We start from the raw sequence: 18495 nt of genomic DNA on the forward strand, positions 1-18495 counted from the left end.
ACTTATTTAACTTTGGTAGCCAAATAATACCTTTTTTTTTTGCCGAACTCTCCTTAATAGAAATAAAAGCCCAAATTTTTGAATTCTACATTCTGATACAAAGAAAAGCGTATATAATTCTTAGTAAAATTTTAGAAAATTCTAATGTAGTTTGGATGCAATGTATCTCAGCTGGACTATTGGATTTCTTAGTGCTTTAGCTATAGTTGAAATTGCCCTATAATATTTTACTATCTTGTTGAAAAATTCCCCCCTCTTTTATAAAGAGAGGGTTGGGGAAAGGTCCCGCCAACCGAACCGCACTACAACCCCCAAGTAATCAAGAACTTTGCGTGGGAGCCAAAATTTGCAGTAGCAATGAGTAGCTAGTAGCAGAATAGGTAGGCTGTAGGCAACGCAAGCCAGGCAAGGCGAGGGTGCAGTAGTTCCGCGAAAGAAAAACCAAAGAGAAAAAGAAGAAGCGAACGCATTGCTGACTGCAATGGATCTCATAACATCGGATAACTTTTTCGACGTCGGTTCGAAACATGACAGGGCTTACTTGCAGCGACTGCCTAGGAACTGACGGAGCAAAAAGCGGCGAATACTTTGTGAACCAGCCAACGGTTGTTCGGGATGGATGATGAATGAGATATGGCTGCCCAGTGAGCCCATTTGATGCCCTACCAGCCGGCAGTGTTGATAAAATACGCAGTCATTCTCACTGGTCCAATTGATATGAGTGGTGGGGTTTCCTCTGCCCCTCCTTTTTGGGAGGACTGTCTTCGATGTGACTCTCTCTCCAACCGTCAAACCGTCCACAAGGCGTGTAGGCACTTGGCAGTTGAATCGAGCCGGAGACGGAATCCGGGGTCTGACTAGAGAACTAGTTGCTCATGTGTTGCCTACTAGCTAGCTACCACAGTACACGATAACCAGTAGGTACATTCATAGGAAGCTGAATACTATTTGGCGGGCGGGCTGCTGCGCGCACGACATGTCCTCTCACACGTGTGGAAGGCATGAGGAGATGCAGCTATCATCTGTACTCCTTGCATGAGATAGCACAAAATCAGAAACAATACTGTGTGGTTGGAAAGGACTCTGCAAGTGATGATGCTTCCATTTGGGAAGGGATCGTGGTACATGACACTTTCATGTCTAGCTAGCTTCACAAAGTTTACTATGTAGGTTGGTGTAGCTTTAGCCCCGCCGAGATTCGAGTGGCCCTCTGGATCCGTCTCCATCCTTCACCGGGAGTGTCAAGTGTTACTCGATATATCGACTGAATGCGCTGTGTATCCCAAGATTGCTGTCTATCGGGTTTCCCGCCGTGAAACGTGTGGTGGAATGGGATAGTGAAAGATTGTGATGTGGCTACCGGTCAAGGCGGATGCATATGGATAATGGGAAAAAGACAGAGCTTTGGGCCGATATAGAGATTGCAGGTGGGTGATATCGATCACAGAAAAGGCACATCAAAGTGACCATAACCCGCAACCGACAGCACCCAACTCCCACCCTTCATCGTTCGATGGTAAGCTATCCGGAACCCAGGGAAAGGGACTCGCGTGTTGCTTGGCTTGGAAGAAAGGAAGCAGCTGTATGCAGCACTCGTTCCTATAGGAAGGGGACCACTGCTCCTCAACCCAAATGGAACGGAGCGGAAGGGGGTGACTACCCCGAAACATGTCGTCGGCACGAGGGAAATTCGAGATCGGTAGAATCAGGAACGCTTGCGACAATACAGTGACAACGTATCGATCGTCCGCAACGGTGGTTGGCTTGGATCTCGGTTACGGCTTCTCGAGGTGGGAGCGTGTACATCGTGGTGGACTGATACTAACAGCTGGACAAGAAACGACGGATGAGGGGATGATTAGCAGCGACCGACGTTTGATCGAGATGAGAGATATGCCAGCCAACAAGGGCCACAAAAGAAGAAGCCGTACCTGACGAGCCGAGGTGCCCTGGTATACCGTGTTTGATGCCGTTGTTGCCAGAGAATAATACATACGTAATCTTCCAACTTTCTTTGCAAATCGCACTGGCTTGCCGTTCTTTTGTTGTTTTTCTTCCCCTCCTTTTTTGGACGACTTGTTGCATACCTGTTGTCTCTTTCCCCCCCTCTCTCCAGCTAGCACCGTAGCATTGTTCAAGTTGATCAGTTCTCAGCCTCTGTTTAAAGCCCTGTTCGCCTTGGTCAGATACACGAGAGTGACGGATCTAAAACTTGAGTAAAATAAGAGACAGGCGGGTTCTGGGCAAGCTGGAGAAGGCCGTATCGGTGTTAGGCGAAGAGGGCCTGGACGCCTCGATCGACTAACAAGACCGAACAGGACTGGAGCGAGACCACCGGCGTTTCCTGAATTGGGTAGTCTAGGCCTTCTTTTCGGGTCCCTAGTGCTCCCCAGTGTTTCCCCGGTGTGCAGCCAATGCCCAGTAAAGTTGTGAGCTCGAAAAAGAGTCAAGTGAGAAGATGCAACCACCTTGCATGTCGCAGGCTGGAAGTCTGTAAAGTGTCAAGTCTTGAGTGGCTGTCGACGCTGAGTGTACCCCACCTGATGTTTCGTTTTGGCGGTGTTTGGGTCACCGGAGGAGCCAGAGGTACCCTACTGCGACGGCGGTACAGAAGGACCAGCGAGTAGGGCATTGCGAAAAAAACGTCGCTGAAGTGCCGTGGAGAGCGTTGGACTTGGCATGTCCGAGACTCCGCTCTCGCCAGTGAAGCTCTGAATGGCCCGGCGGCCACCGGTCAGCACAGTCGACGAGAAACCGCAACACTTTGGTGTTCCATCCAGTGCCCAAGTTTCCCGGATCTTGGGGGTGCCAGCAATGATCAATGGCAACATGGGGGACCGGGGACCAGGGGTGGAGGGGAAAGGAGGGAGAGGTGGGAGGCCGGGGCATTGGCAAGATGGGGACGATGGGGACGGGGGGACGAGACCAAGACCTGCGGCAGCTACGTAGTGTACTTGGTAGGTACCATGATCCATGGGTCCTCCATTCAGGTGCTGTGCCATCCCATGTCTGCAGACGTGTACGGCGGTCGAGTCCAGAAGAGAAGAAGCACCTCACCAACTCGGTTTATTATCCAGACAAATTGTTTGGTCGTGACATGCACATTGACATGCCTCATGTAACAGGAGATACATCCGAATCGCCCGTTGGTCCGGCCTGGTTGCTTGTTGGACGGCCTGGCCAACTTGTACCGGCCTGATCTAGGCAGGATTACAGGCACAGTCACACAACACTGGGTTTGTTTGGGTGTGTCAAAGGGCTGGTTTTAGGGTGGTCTTCCACTCTCGGCCCCGGAGGCAACAACGGGTAACGGGCGGGTATGCTTAGCCTCCCCTCTCCCCCCTGGCCGACTCAACCATCGACTGACAAGTGGCAACCGAAAGTGCCGCTGTGAATGATACTGTAAGACACCTCCCCGTAGCTAAGCGGAATCGCACATTTCAGCCCAAGAAGGCTGCTTTTCTTCTTATACTCGGGTCCGCCTCGACTTGAAGCCCACCCATTTTGCTTTCTTTCTTCTTCGTCTCCTTATAAACAACGACCGAATTCGATGTGAAAGCCCAGCCCTTTTTGGTGTTCAACACTACAACACCTTGCACTCAACAACAATAACAACAACCTATCAACAACATACCAGACCAACGTTAGACATGGCGTCATCAACTACCGACTCGCGCCGCATGCCGCGCAGAGATTCTTCGACGGCCCGTGGCACCCGGAGCCCCAGCCAGAGGCCAAGACTTCTTCGAGCATCAGCCACCGAGCCCGCCATCACCACCTCCAATGCCAGCCGAGATGCGCTCGCCAACTCGTACTCGTCTCGCAGAGCAACGGAGCTCCTAAGGGTGGCTTACATCTCTGGCGGCTCATCGCCGGACGCCCTCACCAGAGCCACCTCCAGAGCTACTTCTCCCATCTCGACACGGCCACCACCTCCGCCGATGTACGATAGCTTGGGTCGCCACAGTGAGCTATCCTCGTCTCCTATCAGCAACCCAGATGGCTTTGATGAGCTGCGTGATTCCTGTGAGTTGCTTGCTTCTATCACCACTGTTTTCCGGAATTGAAGCTAACCCATCGATAGACTCGCATTCGCACTCGCAGCGGTACTTTAGCTTCCCCAGCTTTGACTTGTATGAGCCGCCCCACCAAGAGGAGGACAAGGAGGCGCACATGAAGTCTCCTTGAAAGGTGTGCTGGGACTGGGGAGGAAATCTGTTTTCGACTTTTTAAGTTTGCGCGACTCGACAAGCAAGCCCGGACTTCCACTTTCGTCATCGGGCCGCTCACCAAGACGACATCAACCCAAAAGAAGCCTCTATCACTCGGGGAACAGTTGCGCCGCCGTGCAAAAGCAATCAGCAGGCGCGATATTCCCAAGGAACAGGACCCTGGTGTCATTGGAACATGGCACACAAGCAGTCCACAATGAATGGGCGCAGGGAAATGGGCGAGGGACAGACGGATTATCCCAGCGTTTTTGATTCCTTCAATCTTATGAATCCCAATTTTGAGGTATTCGAGGTGGGAAACGAACGGATGGCAACGCGAGGCGCGCCGCTTCAGCACATTTCGTAGCTGGCGGGTGCTGCGTGCCCACTGGGTGGTTTCGGCGGAGTCTGTGAGAGCAGGAGATATTCCACGGGGACAAGGGATGAGGAATGGGGATGGAAGAGGCTGGTGATGCTATTTACCCGACCGAGCTGTGGGCCAACCTGAGCTCCCTTGGTCATGAGGACATCGCGGCCAGCAATTATGGCGCCAAGACACGCCTAGGACTTTGTAACGCAGCCAACTGTTGAAGATGCGAGAGTGCCCCGAGGGGTGCCGTGTCCGGTTGGCGACGACAAGACTGTCTTGTGTACAACAAACACAACAACATAGGATACCCGATAGGACTGAAGAATGGAAGTGCAAACTGCAAACTGCAAACAATCCTGGTGCTTTCTGAAACCTTCGTACATGTCGTGAGATGAGATGGCGGTGAATCCAGCAGCAGCAGCAGCAACGTAAGAGACATGGGGGCTGGTTGCTCGTCTCATCTGCTGGTTGAATGTTCGTGTTGTCAGGTAACCACGAGTAGTTGGTAGACATTTGGGACATGGATGAGCTTCGGTGAGTCTGGTGTGAAATAGCGTGATGTTGTTGAGCGGTGATGGCTTCGTATCCGATCGCCAAGGTTCAGTTGCCGGGGAATGCTTCATACAGAAAACAACAGCCAAGTGGCCACGGTAAACAGGTGACGGGGCCATAAACCGTGCGACTTTGGGAATAACACAGCCACATCTTGCTAAAAATGGGCGCACTGATGGTTCTGTTGAAATGTGATTTGGGTTTCGGTGATGCTGACGGCGAATGGTGATGATTTGGTGATGGTGTTTTGGTGACAAAGGCGGGAATGAACCAGTGGTTGAGAACTCACTAAGATCTCAAAAGTGGATGGAATGAAAGAAGGCCCAGTGATTGATGCCTGCACTCTGAAGTGATGGAAGCAAAGTCCCCAGAGTCCAAAGTTCAAGGGACCCAGCTGTGGACAAGAGTGGAGGCAGCAGCTTGGCACCGATAAGCGTTATCAGCTGGCGGCCCCCTGCTCGGCATTGAGCCCTAAGGTCCGAGGGGCCAATCAGGCTTAGGTCTTGGCAAGCCCCACCACCACAGTTTTTCCGGCCTACGCCCACACAACGGGACAGACACAATTTCACCCTTCGAGGAGAGAAAACCAAACTCCGCGTCCCAGATTGCACGGTCTCCATCACCACCCCAAGCAGCACATTTTGTCCCTAGGCACAGGTGCTCGTCAAGATGGCTGTTGGCAAGTACGTTGTCACCCCGAAATATTGCCAAAATCGATGCCATGACGATGCGGACGATGGATTGGAAATAATGAGCGGTCCGCGCAGCCGTCGTGCGGTCGCGAGGCGATGACGAGCTCCCGGTCGCGAATTACAGACAAACAACATCGCCCGATCCGAATCGCGAAATCACAACCCACAAGCAGCGCAGCGGCTAATCACTGGTGTTGGCGTGCAGGAACAAGAGATTGTCCAAGGGCAAGAAGGGTCTTAAGAAGAAGACCCAGGACCCCTTCGCCCGCAAGGACTGGTACGGCATCAAGGTGAGTTTTCGACAAGAATTCGCGATTCTCCAAGAGTGACAACAAACTAACTGGTTCCCCGTCTCTAGGCCCCTGCGCCTTTCAACGTCAGAGAGTAAGCCATCCGCCCGCCCTACATACATACCGATATCTTTTTTCCAGATCCGCACACGCAACTCGACCAGATATCAACACACCAAAATGCGAGAACGATATTCTAACTAGCTTGTTCAGTGTCGGCAAGACCCTGGTCAACCGCACCACCGGTCTCAAGAACGCCAACGATGCTCTGAAGGGCCGCATCTTCGAGGTCTCTCTCGCCGACCTCCAGAAGGATGAGGACCACTCCTTCCGCAAGGTCAAGCTCCGTGTCGATGAGATCCAGGGCAAGAACTGCCTGACCAACTTCCACGGTCTCGACTTCACCTCCGACAAGCTCCGCTCGCTCGTCCGCAAGTGGCAGACTCTCATTGAGGCCAACATCACCGTCAAGACCACCGACGACTATCTCCTCCGCCTCTTCGCCATTGCCTTCACCAAGCGCCGCCCCAACCAGATCAAGAAGACCACCTATGCTGCCTCTTCTCAGATCCGCGCCATCCGCCGCAAGATGACCGAGATCATCCAGCGCGAGGCTTCCAGCTGCACCCTCACCCAGCTCACCTCCAAGCTCATCCCCGAGGTCATCGGCCGCGAGATTGAGAAGGCTACCCAGGGCATCTACCCCCTCCAGAACGTACGTTTGGCCACCAGCTCGAGGAAACGACGCAGCAGCAGATTTGCTAACTCTTTGCGCTACAGGTCCACATCCGCAAGGTCAAGCTGCTCAAGCAGCCCAAGTTCGACCTCGGCTCTCTCATGGCTCTCCACGGCGAGTCTGGCTCCGACGAGGCTGGCCAGAAGGTCGAGCGTGAGTTCAAGGAGACCGTTCTCGAGTCCGTATAAAGGGTTGTCGGTACTGGGGAATGAACGCACTGGGCATGGGTTTCACTCGGGCAATACCTCTCTAGGGCTTTGGTCTTGCTTCTTCGTTGCATTGGCATGGTATCATGGTATTAGTCAAGGTAACGAATACCCTCCCGACAATGAGAAAACGGGAATCAAAAAACGATCACAAATGACCAAAAGTCGAGCGGTGGTTGAAAATGTCGTTTTTTAGAGACGGGGTGACACTCAGCTCAGCGAATTCTACGTGGTTTGGGAGACCTTGCCTGGATATGCGGAAGCACTGTGTAACCGTCGTTGACTTGGGTTTGTGGGGCGTTTAGGGATCTGAATTTCAGCTACGAGGAATCGTCATGAGAAGCAGCCGGAGTCCCATATACCCATGATTTCCGATGGTTGGCCATGAGAAGAGAGGGATGCACAAGCCGTGGTTGACGGGTGTCCGAGCAAGTAGTCCATCCAGCAGCAACAACACCATGTAGGGCGGGTGGACGGCGGTTCAAGTCAGCCACGCGCGTCCCTTGGTGCTTTGTAGTAGCAGTGCGTTCAAAGCCAATCCCAATATTCTCAATATCCATGGTGCAACTTTGTGAGTGACTGTAGGATCGTCGTCACTGAAGTCCAACCCCAACCCTCTTGGAAGTCCCGTGGTGTAGGGTTGTGCGTGAGTTTGGGCCGTCAAGGTAGCCAACCCTCCTGCCCTCGCGATTTTTGGCAAGTCCAGCTCTTACATAAGGAAACGTCATATGAGGGTGCAGGTGCACTCAAAGCGGCAGGTTGTCGCCAGCCCAGTTACCTACGGGGCGATTACGCACCTCTGCGCACCTCCAGTTTCTGGGGAACTAGCAACCCAAGATTTGCAAACGCAAACCTAACAACAAACCTCAAGCTCGTCGACGACTCCAGGGAATCTGATCGGGAACTAAGACGTACCGGAACAGTGTAACATTGCAGGGTTGGAAAGCATCACGACTTTGTTTCGCTTTTTTGTTCGCACCTGAATGACGGGACTTACACGTGCAATTATACCGGACCTCCCTGGGCTTGCGCCAGTTCGCCTTCGATAACCCAGCAACGACCCCTCCGAACCTGTCAACTGTCAACCTCCAACCTCTACATACAAGCTCCCCGCAATTGCTACCGACCTGCCCTAACGACCTAACAACACCGCCTCACTCCATCACCTCGAAACGACCATACCTCATTTCAACACCTGCAATCAGGTCAATCTAGACCGGAGCAAGGATAGAAAACCGACGACCAGCTCCCCTTGAGCCTCCCTCGTTCGATCCACTTGGCCCCGTGGGCTCCCCGCCCAGCCAGATGGCTTCGGATGACGCCCTACCTACGCTCAAGATCCTATTGATCGGGCCATCAGGAGCTGGAAAGTCAGCGTGTAAGTTATCATCTCTGATTCTCAAACCTTTACGTTTTCCCCATTCTCTCCATGGTAATCTGCGCCTGGGGGGTCCAATCTCACTTGAGGACATGGTAATGAGATCAAACAGCTCCATATCCGATGGAAGAGGTGCAAAGGACACGGCTACCATGCTCTCAAGGCATCCGGGGCTTGCTGAACATGCTTAATGCATACCCAAATATGAACGTTTGCACATGGTCTCTGACATTTTCCCCAGTACTCATGCGATATTGTGATGATGAATTCGATCCCGATACGGCGGCTGCAACTATTGGTATCGACTTCAAGGTGAGACATGCTTCTTTTATTTCCTCCTGAACACTCATGTTCCTCTTGATTTGTTCCTTATTCGCAAGTCTCAAGAGCCAGACTGAAGCATTTCCACCCACTGAGCTACCTTCAACAATTCATCATCAGGAAACCTACCGCGCAACAGTAAACTAACACCGTCATACCTCTAGATCAAGAGACTTGCGGTCCGTGGCAAGCCATATCGGCTGACGCTATTTGATACGGTGAGCAACGACCCTCATTTCTTGATGTTGACATACCCATCCCTAAGGCATCCATGCTATACGCTGTCTGTGAGCTTGCTACTGACAAATGAGTCATTGTTGCTCTCTTGATGACAGGCAGGACAAGAAAGATTTCGAACCCTTTCAACCAGCTTCTATCGCGGTGCCCATGGCGTTATTCTTGTCTACGACATTTCCAACAGAGCAAGTTTCATGTCTATGGAACGATGGTTTGACGAAGCCAAATCAAACACCGTAGAGGATGTGGCTCTGTACTTGGTAAGATTTTTTCCCCGGACATCATGAATGTCAAGAGTGACATATGCCCTCATCGGAGTGAAGGGGGTCACGGGTCATTACTAACACAGCAACGCCCAGGTCGGAGCAAAACTTGACAAAGCATCTCGCAACCGGGAAGTCACACAAGAAGAAGGGCTAGCACTAGCAGAACAGCACGGTGCCAGTTTCTGCGAAGCAAGCTCCAAAACGAGCGAGAACGTCCGCCGCCCATTTGTGGAGATCGTCAACCAGATCGTGCAGACGCCAGGTCTGCTCACCAACGCCACGGCAAAACGGCGTTCCGGGACGGTTGTGGTTGACAGCACCACCAACAACGGCTATTTCTCCCTTCCGAACTGCGCGTGCTAATTGGGAACGCACTTTTACGTCCTCCACGCCATCTCACATAATCCGGCTCTTTAGCAGCCGGAGTTGGTTACTCTGATTGAACACACAAGACACACAAGAAACGAGTTCTGATACCCCCTTCAGCCTGTTCATGATTGGCTACGAAACGCATGTTTTGAAGATTTTCCTTATTTCTGCAAGCTTAGGAAAAATGCTAGCTGCTTATCCTGTCTATCGTCTATCGTCTATGTCTAAATCGCATGTTCCTTCCCCGTCATCTCTCTTCGGCATTTTTGGAAGCATTATCTTGTGCTCATAGATTTCGTTGGTAGACCGGTATTCGTGGGCCAGAGCGCTCAGACGAGAAGACGCTTTATGTTCGATCACCGGTCGAGAGCTGAGGGATGTTCGGTATTTGTTGTCTGTTTCGTGTCTTTGTCGTCTCCGCCGTGGTAATGTCATATATGACGGGAATCCCATAGCCTCCAACGAATATCTGTAATACAACAACAAACATCCTTACCACCTCCATATCATAACGGGAGTTTCAGTTGTCTTTTACTCCTTTGGCTCAAGGAACCTGAGAACAGCTATCCACAGCAAAATGGCATAGTTAGCATCACCAACGTCACCCAAAATCTACAGAAGCCCCAGAAAGGAGAGAGGAAGAAGAGGACTCACCCTGTCTAAAAGCCTCTGGATTCTCCGAAATCACCCAATGCCCACTATCAATATCCACCAGCTCAAACAGCGGGAAAAACTGTCCAATAAGCGGCACCACCTCATCAGGCACGTATCGGCTCTTGGTGCCCCTGACAAACAGCGCCGGCTTGGAGAACCTCACGCGATGGGGGTCCTTGAAGGGGAAATCCCCCAAGTGATCCAGACTCTTGCCAATGATCCCCAGCGGGTTCCTGAACTGCAGCGTAGGACTGGGCTTTCCACCGGGGTCGACCCTCGGCCTATGCAGGTTTCCGAGCAAAAACTGGCGCACGACGAGGTTCTTCTCGTAGGGTTCGAGAATCTTGTCCGCAGCTGAGAGCGAAGATACCTTGGCTTCCTCGATCTTTTTCAGGCCCTGGATGTACCGCGCAAACGAGGACTCGAGCCGCGCGTCGACGGGCGCGTTGTCGACCGAGATGATGTTCTGCACCAGGTCCGGGTGCGTGAGGGCGACGGTCATGGCGGCCTTGGCGCCCATGGAGTGCCCGATTAAGGTCGAGTCTTTGAGCCCATGCGCCCGGATGAAGGCGGCGACGTCCTCAGACATGGCGGTGTAATCGTGTCGAGGGGAATGAGGGGATTCGCCGTGGTTGCGGAGGTCCTGGTATGAAAGTTAGAGTCTTGTATATTTTCTTGTATGAAGGGTGTGAAAACATGAGGAGCTTTTTGCAGGGCTTCACTTACGATAGCGAAGATGTGACGACCTAGGTCACGGGCGAGTTGTCTACGCAGAGGAACATGAAGTTAGTTACTGGAATCCCCTTTTTAAATTTTTAAAATTTTTTTCCAAGTTTGCTTAGGTATCATTCCTGTCATCGAAGACCAAATCTGACGAAGCGAATTTCACTTTTCAAAAAGAAAAAAATAGCACAAGCGCTTTTAAACGTTTTATAAGGGCTAGGCTACTCACTTACTCATACTCCTGTTATTCTTCTTGGACCCAAATAGTCCATGAATGAAAATGATCGGCTCCGTCTCCTTGTTCGGCACCCTAGGGTTCTCCGGCGAGTGAAGATCGTAGACGAGAGGGATTGTGGAAACCACCGGGGGCACGGTGTTGGTTGTTGTTGACGAGGGGGTGGCGGCGGAAGAAGAAGCAGAGGAGGAGGATGAGGAGGAGGAGTAGAGTCTTCGGGCCATCATGATGGCGCCGGCGCCAGCGGCGGTTGAGATGGCGGTTGAGCAGCATCCTCCTCCGAGTGATGCCCCGGCCTGGGCGGCCGTGCGGGCGGAGGCTATTCTCATCATTGCTTTTTCGGTGTTTTGAGGCTTGACTCAAGATTTCGGATGTAATAAGAGTCGACAAAGCGAGTACGTGAGATGGTCTTTTGAAAATAAGATTTATCGGTAAATATGTAAGGCTGAAAGAGAGATAGTACGCCGGAAGAGATGGGATGAAGAAAGATCACCGACTACCGCCCTAGCACGGATCGGTTCATGCACAATTCACGCCTTCTGGAAGCAAGTCGTTGCCCGTCACAGTCATTGATACAAGGAGAGAGATCCACTGAGCTGTTTGAGCGATAAGAGCGATTAGCGCACAGACCGTTTACGTCATTTACAGAACTGTGACCGATTTCCATACGCCAAGCACCGAATTCACTCCCGTCCGTCTCGGAGGTCTAGACCCGGCGAACTCGGGAGGGAGTACCCCAGCGTGTTCGGGTAGGCCGGTAAGGTAAAGTATATATGGATACAGATTCCAGTTTTAAACATGTCTCCTGTCTTGAACACGTCATTACACAACCCAAACGCTCTCAGGCGGTCCCATCAAGCTACTCTTCAACCCGCCTACATCCACCACCAACTTGGTCACCACCATCGTCGGCTCCAATAGCCAGAGCCTCAACTCGTGTCTTCCCTTCGCTAACTTTCCCAGACTCTGCTTGGACACATACGCATTCTGAATCACCGCCTCCGCCCATCCAGCCGGTTGCTTGCTCCCATCGCCCATGGGAACCGGCTGCACCGTGGCCAGGCTCGCCCCATCGACACTAAAGCTGTACTTATTCGGACTGTTCGGGTTCGCATTTTCGGAAGGCGAGAGGTACACGGTTAAAGTGGCTGTTGAAGCAGCTGTGAATGTGTAGAAGGGGTAGACTAGCACGTGCCCCTTGCCGCCGGCAGGTTGTGAGGGCGTCTTGGGGGGTAACTTCACTCCTGAGAGGGTGCGTCCGTAGTTGGGCACGATGATGTACTCGGCTGAGGAGGCTGGTGGTGAAGAGAAGTGTTCAGCTTCGATGGAGACTGCGCCGGCGTATTCGACGTGACCTCTGAAATCCGAGGGGATGGCTTCGTTGTCGAGAGGAACGGTGACGGTTGCGACGGTGGAGGGAGAGTCGACGTTGCTGATGGTGAGAGTGGCCGCGCTGGAACCAGACGGTGCGGAGGCCCAGTCTACTGTAATTAAGGAGCGGGCATCTGATGAACCACCGGGAGCGGTAAGTTTGCCTTGCGGGTTTGTGATGTTGATGTAGGATGCGCTTGATGTGATCTTGTAGCTGAAGGTCCCGTTATCGCGGGTGTATATCTCTACCCATCGGTCAACGCCCTTTGGTATAAAGGGGCTAAGCGGAAGAAGGGAGAGCTTTGAGGTGGTAGGGAAGGGGGCTGTGTTTCCTTGAGCAGTTACTCCCATGAGGGCATTTTTGGCGGCTGAGGTGGTGTAACTCAGCTTGGGAAGCGTCTGAGAACCGGGTTCTTGCCAGTTGTTGTATCCGATGTGGTTCTGGCTAAGGATCTTGTCCCATTTTCCGTTCAGGAGAGTGTGGTAGCGCTTGGTTATGGATGAGTCTGCGGAAAAGGCCGTTTGAACTTCTTTGGCGAGCTGGTTGGCACTAGTTCGATGCTCATTTGCGTATTTGCTTCCCATGGCGACTTTGGTGTATATCTCAAAGACTGTCTTACCCGCTAACACAGGATGAAGAACCATCTCGAAGAAAGCGACCTGGACGTCACTCGGCAGACTGTCATGTACAGCTTGAGCCTCCGCGAGCAAGTCGACCCATTCCTGATAGTTCAACTCTGCCTCGTCATAGTTGACAGTGTTGAAGTAGAACGGAGTCCTGCTCAGATCTTCATACTTCATTCGAGCCGTAAGCTTGCCATACGTGCTCATAATGTTAGAAGTTGCTTCGGCCACGGCTCCTCCAAACTGTCGTGAGCTCCAATCGGTGAGCCATGCTTGAATACTGTCAGCCGCCTGGAAGCTCTCCCTGTCCCAGGCCAAGGCCATAAAGTGGGCAGTAGGAAGTTCCTACGAAAATAGTCAGCAGGCACAGTAGGACTCTCGTATAGGTTTCTACATACCAAGGCCTTGAGATCTCCCACGTTGGCGATCCAGATATTCTCTATTCCACGGTCATAAGCAAGAGTCATCTGCTCCCAGGTCTTTTGCAGCTGAATGGTGTTGATCCACTTGTAGTTACGAGGATCTCCGACATAGTCGAAATGATAGTACATCCCAGAACCGCCGCTCCTGTTTGGTTCGTTGCCGATGGGAATTCTGCGAATGTTGCCCCTATTGTCATCACTCCACAGAAGCGTAACATCATCGGAGACCTTCATGCCTTTCTGCCAGTAGCCTGGTACTTCCTGAATGTTTTGTTAGTCTTCATGTTCGAAATCAAAGACCTTTGGCAACGCACCTTGTACATGACCCATGCCTGTGGGATTTGTGGCAGCGGCTTCCCAAGGGCTTTTGTCAGAGCGGATTGTTGCCAGGCAATGACCTCCTCCAGGGCGGCAGCAGTCAGAGTGGCAGAAGCTGCATCACCCGAGCCTCTCATTCCTAGCGTATATATCGTGCTCCAGTTCTTGGACCTGTTGGCTCCTTCTTGCATAAATGACTGCACGCCTCCTTTGTTGCTCTTCCAGTCCCAAGAGCCCTTCAAAAACCTGCTTTGCTCTTTATCTGCTCGGGCCTGCATTCACTTGTAAGCGAAGTTTCAATCCTTCCATTTGTTCACTTGTCACTACGTACCATGGGCTCATGATGGCTTGTCCCCATGAATATCCCATACTCGGTTGCCGTCGGTCCATTCTTGGCGTCATCAAGGTAGAACATGCTAGACCACATAGCAGGCCAGACGTAGTTCCCCTTCATACGGAGAACCAGCTCAAAAATCCGCTTGTAGAAGTCAGTAACGAAAGGACTGCCATACTGGCTGTCTTTGAACTTGGCATGTCCCCAACTCGTAAGACCTGGGGATTCATCGTTGAGGAAGACCCCACGATACTTGACCGAAGGCGGGCCTTCTGTGTAAGTGAGATCGCTCGCCCAGATATACTGCCTCTTCGTTGGAGGGACGTCAGCCCACCAGTACCATGGTGAGACACCAATCTTCTCAGCGACATCGTACGCCCCGAACACGGAACCGCGGAGGTCAGAACCGACAATGGCGAAGGCAGTTTCTTGTCCATCCCAAGGGTTTTGAATGACTTGGTATGAGAACGACTCCCATTTGGATACAAGAGTTGTCGTATCAAGTTTCTTGGAGGCGACTAGACCATCGATAAGGGTGGATCGACCGACTGTGCCAATGATTATGACGGGTTTGGAAGGTTTTGAGGAGGCGGTTGATTTCCAGTCAGCCTTAATGACCGTTGCATTGGTACCGAGAACCTTTCCAAAGTCGACGGCGAGGTCATTGGCAACTCGAATGACACCGGGCAAGTCATCAGGCGCAACTCTGATTTCCGGGGCTAGGTCTGGACCACCAAGTTGTAACCCATTCGGTGTTGAAGAGAAGGTGAAGGGTGAGGGTTTCTTCTGGTAGGCTTCTGCTGAGATTGCGAAGCATAGTGAAGCCAGAGCAAAAGTGAAAAGACGTATAAGAGTCATCATAAACAACTTGCCATGAGCGCTATCGAGAACTGGGTGATCCAATAGTCACCTTTGGAGATATGGTCTTGATATAACGTCGCCATTTTGACCTTTTGAGCCACCCCATAAGAACTTCACGGTATCGGTTCGGAGGTTATGGTAAAGAGAGCGGATAAAGTGAGTGTCACAGTGGGATCGAGGGAGGTTCTTCTAGGAGGCGAACCAAAGAGCTACCGCTTGGCAGCCACGATAGAAAGGAACCTGAATACCGAGTAGATTAACATCATATCTCCTAGGTGATCCTATGGACGGAATATCTTTTGTGGAAGCTCGCACCCCTGCGCTGTCTGGCTGTGTTTGGAAGCTTGGGCCACTCCGCGCGGCTCACCCCGAACCCCACAAGATCCCAAAATATGTCCACAGTTAGGGAGCCCCGCAATTGAGCCTCTTTGAGTCTTGGACAGCGAAGCACAGCGCAACGCGGAGGCCAGAGAGCATCGTGACAGGGGGTGCTTTCAACAACTCGAACCTAGAACTCCAAGCTGCGGAGCCCAACAATCATCGCGACACCATCCTCGGTTGACACTGTGAACGTCACCCACCCCCTTCGACTAGGTTTCCCTCTGACCAAGAACCGGCCGGGTACATACTACTACTACTAATACCTAGCGGCGGATAATGTCAACATAATACAACACAGACAGTCAGCATCAACATACCTCAGCATCCTCGCTTGATCCCTCCTCCCCAGGAGCGGCCACCACCACTATCACCATGTCAGACTCCGCCATCGCCGCCCTCAACTCCCTCCTTCGCGGGACGAGCATCGACGACCATGAGGAAGCTCTGAAGCTCGCCAATTCCGCCATCAAAGCCGCCAAGGGCAACCCTGCCGACCTTAGCACTGCCCAGCACACCCGCGTTGTTGCGCTCGTCAAGCTCGACCGATTCGACGATGCGCTCCGTGCCATTGCTGAAGGAGGCGCCGCCCTCGACAAGACCTGCGTGATCGAGAAGGCATATGCGCTCTACAAGACCGGCGAGCTCGAGGCTGCCGAGCAGTTGCTGGAGAGCACCGGAATCGACACCCGCGGTATGAAGCACCTCGCCGCCCAGGTCGCCTACCGTGCCGAGAAGTTTGATAGAGCTGCCGAGCTATATCAGGAGATGGCCGAGAACCATGAGGATGCTATGTACGGCGAGGAGAACGACTTACGAATCAACATCTTGGCGACCTACTCGCAACTTGAAATGCAGGGCAAGGGTTGGGCTGTGTCAGAGGAGCACAAGAAGCTCAGTAGGGATGAACTTGAGGTCTTCGAGACGGCATACAACGCTGCTTGCGGTAGCATAGCCCAGGGCGACTTCGCCAAGGCTGCTTTCCTGTTCAAGCGTGCCCGGGATTTGTGCGAGGCTTCAGATGATTTGAGCGAGGAGGACAAGAAGTCAGAGCTAGCACCCATCATCGTACAACAAGCCTACGTTGCTACGAAGCTGGGTAATCTGGAAGAGGCTGCGAGGCTCCACGAGGAAGTTGTCCTCTCTGAGTAAGTGCTGTTTGGGAGCTCTGGCAGCATGGACATCACTGACTTTGGATCTTCCAGTATCTCGGACGCATCAACCAAGGCAATTGCCCAAAGCAATGCACTTATCCTCAAGTCTGAGAGCAACCCATACATGGCCCAAAGACTCGCCGACACCCTCTTAGTGGTAACCGGAAACGACCGTTTGTTCGAGGAGCAGGCCACCATTTTCCGCCGCAACAAGTACGTCATCGAGCTTCAAGCGCAGAAGTTTGCGGGCGTCAAGAGCAAGACCGCCAAGATCTTGTCCAACGAGGCCGAGCCGACCATCTCGTCTAGCAAGTGCGATCTAGGCGCCCTCAACGCTGCAGCTGCTTCCGAGCTCCAAACCGGCAAGGAAGCTCTCCGCCGGATCCTCCCTCTGCTAGAGACCCGGCCCACCGACGTCGGCCTCCTCCTGACCGTCGTCCAACTCTACATCCAACTCCAAAACCCTGCTCAGGCGCTCAACGTCCTCGAAGCCTTCTTCAAGCGCCTCGAGACCGCAACAACATCCGACAACAAGGTCGACGTGCGCTTTGCCCCCGGCCTCGTCGCCCTCGCTGTTGCGCTCTACCGCCTACAAGGCCGCCACTCCGCCGTCCGGTCCGAACTCGCCAAGGCCGCCGCGCACTGGCAATCCAAGCAAAAAGCCGCCAGCAGCGGCGACTCACTTCTGCGCGAAGCCGGCATCGAGCTTCTCCGCTCCACGCACCCCTCGGACCTGGCTGCAGCAGGCGAGGCCTTCACACACCTAGTAGCCGCGCAGCCCGACGACCGCACCGCGACGGCCGGACTGATCGCCAGCTTTGCCACCAGCGACTTCGCCAAGGTCGAGCCCTACCTTGGCACCTTGTCCCCCGTCGAGAAGCTCACAGCAGGCGTGGACGTCTCTGCCCTTCTCGACGCCGGAGTGGCCGCCCTCCCCGTCGTTGCCCCCCAACAATCCCAACAAGGCAAGAAGCGCGCCCGCGAGGACGACGACCAGACTACTGGCGAGCAGCAGCAACAAAAACAACAACAACAACAGGCCGCGAAAAAACAGCGCAGAAAGAGGAAACTGCCCAAGAACTACGACCCCGCCAAGCAGCCCGACCCGGAAAGGTGGCTGCCGCTGCGCGACCGCAGCAGCTACAGGCCCAAGGGCCGCAAGGGCAAGAAGCGGGCGCAGGAGGCGACGCAGGGCGGGTATGTCAAGGGCGACGAGGAGACGCTGGAGCTCGCTGGCGGTGCTGGGTCGGTTAAGGTGGAGAAGGCGAACCCGGCTGGTAGTGGTGGAGGAGGAGGTGGTGGCGGAGCGAAGAAGAAGAAGAAGGGGAAGAAATGAATGGATGACTTTAGTGAATGGGTAGTGTGATGGGGTTGTGACCAGGGGAATGAAAAGAGGATGTGTTGGATTTCGATGATGTTTACATTAAGACAAACCAAGATTAGAGTACATAATACAAATACAGATTTGATGATGATGATTGTCGAGTTTGAAGTTATGTCCGCCTGATGTTTAATATCTTTCTAGTAGTACAAGATTTGGTTTGCCGAGCGTAACATTTTTATAAATTAGGGAAAAAATGCTAAGAAAAAAACCTCAGCCATTAAGCAACTTCGAAGCTGTAGGTAGTTGTCGTAGGATATGATTTTATTCGTGACCAAACGGCAATTATCATTTTGCCCCTTAACATACGCAAATAAACTACTTAAAAATTAAAGAGAGAAAAAAATGTTAGGTCCGCAATGGAACGGTTATTGCCCGGTTGGTAAATGGACGGGCCGGCCCGAAACGCTCG

The 18495-nt window shown here is 52.7% G+C and overlaps 6 protein-coding genes across 6 annotated transcripts; 4 read left to right on the top strand and 2 right to left on the bottom strand.

Annotated features, from left to right (window-relative positions):
• Positions 1-3089: 3089 nt before the first annotated feature.
• Positions 3090-4188, top strand: SMAC4_07019 (uncharacterized protein; the record flags this gene model as incomplete). Its single annotated transcript, XM_003349619.2, has 2 exons — positions 3090-4026; positions 4085-4188. Exons 1-2 carry the CDS (start codon positions 3651-3653, stop codon positions 4186-4188), a joined length of 480 nt encoding a protein of 159 aa, XP_003349667.1. The 5' UTR covers positions 3090-3650.
• A 1614-nt stretch (positions 4189-5802) lies between these two features.
• SMAC4_07020 (40S ribosomal protein eS1) lies at positions 5803-7039 on the top strand (the record flags this gene model as incomplete). Its single annotated transcript, XM_003349620.1, has 5 exons — positions 5803-5816; positions 6031-6115; positions 6184-6209; positions 6329-6830; positions 6896-7039. 5 exons carry the CDS (start codon positions 5803-5805, stop codon positions 7037-7039), a joined length of 771 nt encoding a protein of 256 aa, XP_003349668.1.
• A 1323-nt stretch (positions 7040-8362) lies between these two features.
• On the top strand, positions 8363-9762 carry SMAC4_07021 (uncharacterized protein; the record flags this gene model as incomplete). The annotated part of the gene is made up of 5 exons (XM_003349621.2): positions 8363-8435; positions 8677-8747; positions 8921-8974; positions 9092-9253; positions 9353-9762. 5 exons carry the CDS (start codon positions 8363-8365, stop codon positions 9620-9622), a joined length of 630 nt encoding a protein of 209 aa, XP_003349669.1. The 3' UTR covers positions 9623-9762.
• A 334-nt stretch (positions 9763-10096) lies between these two features.
• On the bottom strand, positions 10097-11697 carry SMAC4_07022 (uncharacterized protein). The gene is made up of 4 exons (XM_003349622.2): positions 11235-11697; positions 11009-11048; positions 10283-10925; positions 10097-10191 (listed from the first exon to the last, which is right to left on the bottom strand). The coding sequence occupies exons 1-4, from the start codon at positions 11570-11572 to the stop codon at positions 10160-10162; spliced, it is 1053 nt and encodes a 350-aa protein (XP_003349670.1). The 5' UTR covers positions 11573-11697; the 3' UTR covers positions 10097-10159.
• Positions 11698-11996: 299 nt separating this feature from the next.
• SMAC4_07023 (uncharacterized protein) lies at positions 11997-15416 on the bottom strand. Its single transcript, XM_003349623.3, has 4 exons — positions 14307-15416; positions 13972-14247; positions 13634-13918; positions 11997-13580 (listed from the first exon to the last, which is right to left on the bottom strand). Exons 1-4 carry the CDS (start codon positions 15168-15170, stop codon positions 12063-12065), a joined length of 2943 nt encoding a protein of 980 aa, XP_003349671.2. The 5' UTR covers positions 15171-15416; the 3' UTR covers positions 11997-12062.
• Positions 15417-15602: 186 nt separating this feature from the next.
• On the top strand, positions 15603-18206 carry SMAC4_07024 (uncharacterized protein). The gene is made up of 2 exons (XM_066090552.1): positions 15603-16696; positions 16754-18206. The coding sequence occupies exons 1-2, from the start codon at positions 15924-15926 to the stop codon at positions 18036-18038; spliced, it is 2058 nt and encodes a 685-aa protein (XP_065946052.1). The 5' UTR covers positions 15603-15923; the 3' UTR covers positions 18039-18206.
• The last annotated feature ends 289 nt before the right edge of the window (positions 18207-18495 follow it).

The sequence above is a fragment of the Sordaria macrospora genome, chromosome 2 (assembly GCF_033870435.1).
Source record: "Sordaria macrospora chromosome 2, complete sequence".
In the NCBI taxonomy this organism is placed as follows: domain Eukaryota; kingdom Fungi; phylum Ascomycota; class Sordariomycetes; order Sordariales; family Sordariaceae; genus Sordaria; species Sordaria macrospora.